Source organism: Saccostrea cucullata, unplaced genomic scaffold (assembly GCF_032062105.1).
Source record: "Saccostrea cucullata isolate Sc308-1 unplaced genomic scaffold, CSIRO_AGI_Scuc_v1 ctg4317, whole genome shotgun sequence".
In the NCBI taxonomy this organism is placed as follows: Eukaryota; Metazoa; Mollusca; class Bivalvia; order Ostreida; family Ostreidae; genus Saccostrea; species Saccostrea cuccullata.
Genome location: NW_026930961.1, coordinates 34,158 through 44,949, shown reverse-complemented (window position 1 = coordinate 44,949; position 10,792 = coordinate 34,158). Strand labels below are relative to the sequence as shown.

General features: G+C 33.5%; 1 protein-coding gene across 1 annotated transcript; it reads right to left on the bottom strand.

Annotated features, from left to right (window-relative positions):
- Positions 1-593: 593 nt before the first annotated feature.
- On the bottom strand, positions 594-10,574 carry LOC134230729 (uncharacterized). The gene is made up of 14 exons (XM_062712566.1): positions 10,449-10,574; positions 10,114-10,316; positions 8,926-9,018; positions 8,379-8,459; positions 7,072-7,140; positions 6,334-6,459; positions 5,958-6,017; positions 5,184-5,256; positions 4,819-4,882; positions 4,314-4,404; positions 3,166-3,260; positions 2,715-2,875; positions 2,031-2,105; positions 594-1,573 (listed from the first exon to the last, which is right to left on the bottom strand). Exons 2-14 carry the CDS (start codon positions 10,210-10,212, stop codon positions 1,371-1,373), a joined length of 1,290 nt encoding a protein of 429 aa, XP_062568550.1. The 5' UTR covers positions 10,213-10,316; positions 10,449-10,574; the 3' UTR covers positions 594-1,370.
- Positions 10,575-10,792: the final 218 nt, after the last annotated feature.

The window sequence follows — 10,792 nt, the reverse complement described above, 5'->3', positions numbered from 1 at the left end:
TGACAACCCATTCTGGCCATACGTCCCATATCCCTATGAAGGGTCAAGATTTAAACAAACTTGAATCAACACTACCTGACGATTTTCTCCTACGTATTTCTATGTAAATTTGATGGCCGATTGTGGTCCCCCGTCCCCTCCTTGGGGATCCGGATCTTAACATTTTTATTCTACAATTTTTCAAATTTTTCAGCTTTTTTGGCTCAGCTGAAGATGTTAAAGATGGCATTAATTTTCACTAATTATCCCCCCTGGAAAGAAGGTGTCCATCATTTGAACAAACTTAAATGCACTTCACCCCAGTTGGTAAATTTACTTGAAACTGACCAAGTGCTTTTGCAGAAGACGAAATTATCAAAAAAAGTTTGGCGATGTCTATCAATGGAAAATTTTGACCAGATAAGCACAGTTGAGCCATCACTCAAATGGGCAAATAAGCTAGTTACATTTTATAAAGGGTACAACTGTTTTTTTTTAATTGTCTGCAAATAATCTTTTTTTATGAAAAATAAAAAGCATATAATTAAAATTATATTTTTAAGCAAATGTTCAAAAAGCTAATGCACTTTCATTGTAACAACATCAAAAAAATCTCTCAAGCTTGAATATCTTTATTTAAATATCATTCATTAAATATGTGGACATTTTGCACACGCAGAGTAGATACACATGAACTGCAAAATTTGCACACAGATATTTCAACAAACATATAATGCTTGTTAAACATAATTTATACACTAAAATAGTAAATTTAACTAAAAAATTATTGCATATCAGATACAAATCACAAACAAAATATCTTTTGTTACACTAGAACCCTTAGTAGGAAAAATATCCTAGTATTACACTGTTTTTTACATTAAATAATATACATAGTAAAGCTGAGATATCATAAACCAAGAAAAAAAACCTTACTGGGACTTATTTGCTTTTGTCTAATACACATTTTCTTCTATCTATTTATGTTCTATAATTTACCACTTTTCTACCAGAAAAACATCAGTAAATGTCTTAATACATTGTACTAGTCACAGCAACAAAAAATAAATAGATAAAATCCCTCATGATTAACAAAGGACTTCTGTGTTATTGCAAAACTTGTCCTTTCATCAAACTGCATCTTCTTTGAATAATAAGGTCACCTGACCATATTCTGCTGTTGCTTATATCATCAATTAAGTCTTCATGTACATACAAACCTCATAAGGGAAGAATATGGAGACAACGAACAGTATTCAACATCAAAGTTGACTAATAAAATACCCTGAGGAAGAATTTTTGCATATAACGTAAGAACAGCCACCTTCCAGAAGTTTTCCTAGAAATTGGCACAAAACAGCAGCATGGGACTATGAATTGGTTCCTATTTATTATGCAATGTCTTCCATTTTTAATGGTATAGCATCTGGTATTTTCCCATTTCTTCTGTTATAAATAGACAGAGCACGTAGGACGGCCAGGGCGCCGACACCTGATAGTCCGATCATAAGATAGAACATCCCAGACCAGCCGTAGTTTGCTGATATCACCCCAATAATGGGACCCTCCAAAAATGTCCCCACACTGCCAAAACCTGAAAATAGAGGAGAGGTTAACATTATATGTATGCTTCTAATTACTTCAAAGGTCACAATACTGCAAAAATCTGGAATACATTGGTGCAAATAAATTTAAGCGCTTGCACTTGTCAATAAAATATATAAATGTGATATTTTTTATCCACACCTGTATTTGACTTTTTTGGTTAGTCACACATGAAAACACAATAGCACTCCCATATATAAATAGACACTCATCAACATATATAGTTAACCATTGATTTATGTAGTATTATATAAAGGAGAACATTTGCAAATGTAAATATTTGTTGCTGTTGCTTAAAAACATAATCATTTAAAGATGGACTCTAGGTTTAAGAGCCCTTTTTCACACTCCCCTCCCTCTCTTCATTTAGAAAAATAGGGTGTCAAAAAATTGTGGTATATACCTCTCCATTTCATTGATTAAAACACTTTTTGAAATGTACTCACCATTGACAAGACCAACAGCAGCAGCTGCAGCATTTCTTCCATCCATCTCTCCCAGTTCATTTGGGATGGATCCACCTACAAAATGATAACAATGTAAGATCCACCTGCAAAACAATCATAATATAAGATCCATCTACAAACCAATCACAATGTAAGATCCACCTACAAAACAGTCACAATGTAAGATCCACCTACAAAACAATCATAATGTAAGATCCACCTACAAAACAATAACAATGTAAGATCCACCTACAAAACAATAACAATGTAAGATCCACCTACAAAACAATCACAATGTAAGATCCACCTACAAAACAATCACAATGTAGGATCCACCTAAAAAAACAATAATTTATTACAATGTTAGATCCACCTTCAACACAATATCAATGTAAGATCCACCTACAAAACAATCATAATGTAAGATCCACCTACAAAACAATCACAATGTAAGATCCACCTACAAAACAATCCCAATGTAAGATCCACCAACAAAACAATAACAATGTAAGATCCACCTACAAAACAATCACAATGTAAGATCCACCTACAAAACAATCACAATGTAAGATCCACCTACAAAACAATCCCAATGTAAGATCCACCTACAAAACAATCCCAATGTAAGATCCACCTACAAAATAATTAATCACCATACAGTGTAATTACTTGATACATAATTACCTAGGATGCTGTCAGGGCCACAGTTGAATACTCCAGCTAGAAACATGAACACAGTGTTAAAGACGATACCCCAGGTACTGGTCAGATAAAACGCCAGGAGGGAGACAGCCGATAAAGCCACAGAATAACCGGTACCCGCTAGAGATCGGCCCTTAAAATACCTATAAGTAAAATAGACAGACCCTTAAAATACCTGTAATTAGATGAAAAAATAATAAAAATTCTTGGTATAATTATTTTTGGTATACATATTATGATGACTTATAATGATCATATAATTCAGTAAATTTTACATTTAAAGGAATGGAAATGATGTGTTTTTGGTATTTATAAGAGAAAATACAGATAAAATTGCCATCATTTATCTTAAAACCTGACACACATGTAGTGTCAAATTCCCTGCCCTTTCAAAACACCCCCCCCCCCTCGAATGTGATGCGGAACAGATTACCTGTCTATGACAATGCCTATGACAGCACTGCCTAATACTCCACCCACCTCAAATGTTGTAGAAAACATACCAGCCTGGGCTTTGGTGTACTTTAACTGAAAATTAATTATAGGATTTTAATGTGCAGGATTTAGGACAAAAATAAACAATTTGAAAAGAAAAAAATGATACATTTGAAGGTCATTAACACACCTAAAAATTTTCAAACTAAATTTTCCACGTTAGCTTTAGATTTCACTTGGGCATAATGTAATAAATAAATAATTCTGTGTTGATATCTACAGTAACAACATAATCTACTTAATTTATATTTATATTGTTTCATATTTCCCTTCTCTGTCCTACTAATCATTAATGCATTAAATCTACACTAAGTCTTGTAAATTTGTAACCACTCAAGAGGCAATACCTTCCTTTGAAACAGACAAAATATCCAGTAGATACACTGGTAACCACATGAATATATGTAGTTACTCTCTCTCTGATACTTACAGCATTCAGTAGATACATCGGTAACCGCATATACATGCAGTATCTGTCTGTCTTTCTATAGCTTTCTCTCTGTCTGTCTGTCTAGCTGTTTGTCTCTGTCTGTCTGTCTCTCTCTCTCTGATACTTACAGCATTCAGTAGATACATCGGTAACCACATATACATGCAGTATCTGTCTGTCTTTCTATACCTTTCTCTCTGTCTGTCTGTCTAGCTGTTTGTCTCTGTCTGTCTGTCTCTCTCTCTCTGATACTTACAGCATTCAGTAGATACATCGGTAACCACATATACATGCAGTATCTGTCTGTCTTTCTATACCTTTCTCTCTGTCTGTCTGTCTGTCTAGCTGTTTGTCTCTGTCTGTCTGTTTGTCTGTCTGTCTCTCTCTCTCTCTGATACTTACAGCATTCAGTAGATACATTGGTAACCACATATACATGCAGTATCTGTGTGTCTTTCTATACCTTTCTCTCTGTCTGTCTGTCTAGCTGTTTGTCTCTGTCTGTCTGTCTCTCTCTCTCTGATACTTACAGCATTCAGTAGATACATTGGTAGCCACATATACATGCAGTATCTGTCTGTCTTTCTATACCTTTCTCTCTGTCTGTCTAGCTGTTTGTCTCTCTCTAGCTGTTTGTCTGTCTGTCTGATACTTACAGCATTCAATAGATACATTGGTAACCACATATACATGCAGTATCTCACAACTTTTAAGCAGAAGACTGCTACAGCAACCTCAGGTAACATCCTATCAACAAAAAACAAAACAAAAATGTCTCTATATAAATCAATAACTACAAAAGTACCTACTATACATTTGAGTCATTTATATTTTGCATTCAGAAACTTGTATTAAAGTAGCATGGAATAAAAACTGATACATTTATTCAAAAGAAATATTGTATACAGGGAAATTTTCACCCCCATTTTATTTTAGCCCCCTTCAATTCACCCTACCTTCATTTGGGCAAATTATAACAAAGCAAATTAAAAGAATGCTGTATAATTTCTTTCACAAAACTTTGAACGGGCAAATTTAAAACAGGGCAAAATTATTTGCACGTGTGAAAGGGTGGAAATAACATAGAGCGAAAATAACCCTGTAAACAATATGTCATATACATTATAATAAGAATAGTCACAAAGTAAACAAAAATCTTACGGGATTTTCCACATCTGTAGCCATGAGGTGCTTCCTGTAGATTTTGATGATGTTGAACTCTGTGCTGTAATGTAATCAACTTCTTTAAATACATGTTTGCTGTGGTATCTAAATATAATTTATAAACGTTGTTGTTGAATGTACAAATCTGTCTTTCCTTGTCCCTGAATGTTTAAGTACGCTTTCTTTACTTACTTTTTCCCAGAATTTCTACACTTTCTTTACTTACTTTTTCCCAGAATTTCTACACTTTCTTTACTTACTTTTTTCCCAGAATTTCTACACTTTCTTTACTTACTTTTTCCCAGAATTTCTACACTTTCTTGACTTATATTTTCCTGGAATTTCTGTACTTTTTTACTTACTTTTCCCCGGTATTTCTATGCTTTGTTCTTCAGGAGTGCTGAAGAATAGGAAGACAAGCACACCAAGTGTCGCCTGAAACAGCGGAAAAATAATTCAAAGCCAAGAAAAGAAATATCAAAATAACAAAGAATTAAAGTACAAAGAAACTAGAAAACTATCTGACCAAATAATAAAAAAACATTAGGCTCTGGATTTTTTGTAGTGGGCAATATACTGTATACAGGGTTATTTTCGCCCCGTCTTATTTTCGCCCTTTCACACTCGCAAACAATTTTGTCCCGTTTTAAATTTGCCCAATCATAGTTTAGTTTAAGAAATAATACTGTATTCTTTGAATTCGCCCAGTTTTAAATTCGCCCAAATGAGGGTAGGGCGAAAGGGGCAAAAATAAAACGGGGGCGAAAATTTCCCTGTATACAGTAATTAATCCTCAAGGAATTACTACAGCTTTAAAAGTTAAAGTATGAAAGGTTGTCTTTTTCTACCAATTCATTATCCTCAGGCTGACAAGAATGGAATCCATCCCCCAACCTAGCTCCTAACTGGACGACAAACAGATGGTACTAAAATTTGGTCTCAAAATGTCTTACTGCCTTCAGAAACAATGTATTAAATCTTAATTGAATCAATCAAAATAAAATTGATATCCCATAGAGGGTCACGTCAGGAGTCAAATTCGAAACTACTTTAGACTTATTCGCATCAATGAATATACAATGATTTTACAGGTGATGATTCACTTCACTAAAACCTTGATCCTGTCTAGTACTCACCACTATCACAGAAGGAAGAAAAAATGCACTTCTCCAGGAGTAGGAAGTCTGTAGATAAACCTAAAAATCAAAACCGGACAAGGAGTTAGAAAAGCCTGCATAAATAAAACAGTTTCTGTAGATAAATCTAAAATCAAAATTAGACATGGAGTTATATAAATGAAACAGTATCTGTAAGGGAAATACACCTCTTTCATTTTTTTCACTTGATTTCTGAGATTGTAATCAAAAGGTCATAGAAATGCTGATTCTGAAAGTGCTTTATCAAGTAAATTCAATACAAAGAAAAATGTCTATAGCATTAGGACACTGAATAATATTCTCATTATCCAGTATTGCGGAGGCGTAATCTCATTTTTCTGATTGGACGACTTACTGCCAGAGAAGTTCCCATGATGCCCCCTGCAAAGGCACACGTCCCAAACATTCCGAACATGCTATTTCTGACTTCATCTGCATACCAGGATCCCAGGCACTTAATACAGTTAGGCCAGCACTGGGCCTACAAAACAACAGCACTGAATGCAGATAGCTTACTGGCCCTATACACAAATGTGCTGCACTTATTATAAATCAGTATTTTGTTAAAACATTCACTTTTAATTACTGTCAGATAAACAATAAATAAATGAAGAGTATTCATATAGTTCCCCCTTTTGAAATTTGACTGTATGTTCTGCAATTCATTATAAACTAGCTTGACTGCTTTTTATCAATGAAATGAACTGATGACAACTTAAGATGACTACCAGACTAATAACTACTTGTATTGTTCTATTTATTAAGATACATGTAACACATATTTGTGTTCTGTACTGTTCCATTAATAAAGATAACACTCACCTGTGCTGTTCCATTAATTAAGATAACATTTGACCCGTGCTGTTCCATTTATTAAGATAACAGTGGCCTGTGCTGTTCCATTAATAAAAAGTAACACTAACCTTGCTGTTCCATTAATAAAGATAACACTAACCTGTGCACGTGCTGTTCCATTCGTTAAGATAACAGCTACCTGTGCTGTTCCATTAATTAAGATAACACCCACCTGTGCTGTTCCATTAATTAAGATAACACCTACCTGTGCTGTTCCATTAATTAAGATAACACCCACCTGTGCTGTTCCATTTATGAAAAGTAATAAGAAGAAGATCCAGAAATTACTCCAACTTCCAAATGTGACCTACAAGAAGACAAGAGAAACTGAGGCAATAGCATACATGTGATAATTTCTAGACCCAAATACTGTACACCAGTCTTCAAAATACTGGAATTTGGATGAAAATACTGTACATTGCTAATCAAAAAACTGTACATAAAACTGTACAAAATATCGACCAAAATATTAATGTAAGGCGTTTATTTTTTAATAATAAATTTCAAATCAATGTACAGATGCAACACTGCATAAGATGTATTATGATTTTTTATTCATTTCAAGAAACTCTTGAAGAATTTTGAATCTCTGCGATAAACTAAGCAAGGCCTAAATGCTGAACTTAGTAAAAAGTACAGTATTTATAAAACCAGTTTAATTAAATTGAGTCTGGTCATCTCCATTCAACTGCATTTTTGAAATTGTACTAAAAAATCATTTCTCTTAATCTGTATTCAAATAAACAATACTTATGCTTAAGCAAATAATGGAATTAATTTCGTTTTGCTATCACAAAGTGTTTCCGATTCTTGTGAATGCAGGCGTTTTCTCTTTGAAATGTCTTTACTTTTAACAAATTACAGTTTTAAGAATCCTTAATAAGGGTCCTATTAAAAAGCAATCAGCCAAACAAAACGCTTTGATATCTCTTAATTACAATGTAATTATCATGGGAATATTTCACACCTTCATTCATGATGTTTTTTTATGTTTACCTTAATCACCAGTAAGTCATGCATAGTTCGAGATTTCCGGTGTTGTGCAAGCGGGAATGAAAGAGAAATGGCGGTTTCCGGTAAGCATTTCAAAAAACGGTACACATTTTTGTTTCCCGTGAATTTTGGTGTACCGCCATGAGCCCGTGAATTGAGTCGAAAATACGCAACATTTTGTGTACCGCCGGTACATATCACATGTGTGCAATAGAAATCATCAGTAAAATCTTGAATTAAATATAAAAATCCATCAAATCTGGTAAAACCTCTTTTGTTAAGTTTTAAATAATTCCATGATATTTATTGAATTTCAATCACTGAAGTTATGTATTAATCTTTTTTAAATGCATACTTCAAAGGTAATGCATTTAAAATTTAAAATTACAACAGAGAAAGAAATATAATTTAAATCATTCCATCTCCCAACACATTTCATTAAACTGATTTTTCATATGATCATTAAGTGTCTTATAACCTAATTTCCTCGTTTGAATCAAAAAAGAGATCGTTCTATTTTTATAATGACAATATGACATTGTGTTTTTTTACCATGGATAAGGCAGACATCAGCAAACAGACTCCAAAAGTTCTCCTGGGTCCAAACCTGTCTCCTAACGGCCCCAACAACATCTGTAAACAAGGGATAAAATGTATAATATAATAAACGAGAACAGTAACCAGAAATATATACATACACAGCATCTGTAAACAAGGGAGATAATGTAGCCAAGATAAATGTCCTTATAAATAAATGGATGCGTATTTATGGCTTGCCACTTTATACCATTATTTTCCACTTTTAAACACTGAGTACTTCAAGTGTTGGAATATATTATAAATATTGTTACACACCACATAATATTCAAAATGCTTTTGAAAAGAACAAAAGTCTAAAAAAAAAAAATGTTGTTCAATCCCTGATTATTTAATAAAATTGTTATTGACTTTTGAATTTTGCCTCCTCCTGTCTTCCTTGAGCCCCAGTCAACCAATTCCTGACCATGTCCATATAGTCACTAAAAGATCTCATCAAAGTCAATAGTGTATAATATTATCTGTTTCTAGTTAGTCTTACTATATAGACTTTAACACTTACCTGCATTAGAGCATAAGGTAGCAACAGAGCCGTATCTAGCCATCCTAACTGTGTTTTACCAATAGAAAGTGACTCTTCTAAGTCTGTCTTCACCTTAAATGAAGGAAAATTCCTCAAACTGTGAATCATGAAAGAAAGGATTTTTTAATAAAAACATTTATAATTACATGTACTGTTTGTTTCAAGTCGAAGTATAAGTTTTCACCTTGTCTAGACATTGCTTTAAGAGCTTGCAGTGCACTTTGTTCCGCTAGCTATTGTATTATTTTATGCTTTCATCATGTTCATGATAAAATGTAAGATTTCATAAGTTCAAAAACATTCGTTATAATAAGTACTTTTAACCTATTATATGTATAAACCATGTCCTCTGGGTAACATTACATACTGAAACAGTTGAAAATGCATGACAATTAAAATATAACCATTTACACTTTACAGCATAAAAACTGTTATATGAATAGAATGTTTTGCTTGTATGGTTCACTAGGCTGTACTAGGGATCGAGAGACTTGGAATTCCGTTATTAAAGCTGGACACAACTCGTAAATAGGTATAGGTATACACCATTCCCGATATCATTATCTACACCAGGGTATACTCTTTGCATTCATTTAGTCATTACATCTGATTGCTTTATTGTCACGGGTATCAGCGTGGAATGGCAACACATATTGTTCATAGCGATGCTGGTTATCGTCAAGACTTGCATTACCTTTGTTTACATTTTACTGCGATTGATGATTGACATGGTCAGAGGTCCAATTATTAAGGTGCTAATGATAAATATTGGGGTACAAAATTAATTAACAGTAGTTAAATTAATTAATAATTTAGCAGTATTTTTTCGATCAATCCTACAGTTTACCAGTGTGAGTACAGTGACCCTACAACATGGAACATGACTTGTAGTCGTACATAATCGTATTTTCTGATTTAAACATGTTACATGCACTTAAATGATTGCTTTGAACACAAAAAGTTTAATATGTAGAATTCTGTTATCACACAATAAACTTTAGCGTTCAGAAGCACTTGCGCCAAAGCGCTTAAACTTATCAAAATAGACTTGTGTCATATTTTCTCTTTTTACAGTATCTTTTTGAATAAAAATAAATTTTAGTTTTAAATGAATAACTTCATGAGTATTTTGGGTGAATATAAAATTCACTCTCTAGAAACACTTACAACACCTAGAGGTTTTCGCAGCAAATACGTGGAGGCGTAAGCGAGCCATCCCAGGATAAAAATGACGGCCTGTCGTCTCTGTAGTGGCGTGGACAACATCCTGCTTCAACAATCAGCGGCCAGACCAATTATCTGTTTTATATCTTACTTCGCTCAGATGTAACATACAAAACACAAGGAGAAGATAGGTACTCAAGATATACCTGAAAAATATAGGGTGTTGTCTGCAAACCATGCCGAAAAATATGAGGAAATTCGAGATACTCAGATAACGTTAGTATGTTTAATTTAAACTTAAAGCTCTTCATATAATCGCATGATAAAAAGAATGATACCTCCTTAAGTCATTGCTGTATGTTCTTTGTAGTCATCAGGACATGGGGAGAATCATCAGAACTATGCAATATCTTCTCCCAACCGACCACGACTCCAAAGGTAAACAAATATTAGATTAACTCCCCTTTTTCCTTGCTCTAACATTAAGTCGTTCTTAAATTATTTCGTACCAATTCATATTACTTTCAATGATGTGTATTACACATTCAAGTTTTCAACTTACTTTCTTAACTATTCTTTTGTATGACTATCAGTATGTGGCCATAAGTGAGTCATAATTGCATTTTTACGCTATATATTTCATTGAAAAACCAATTTTTATAAAAACGTTGTGGAGTCAATT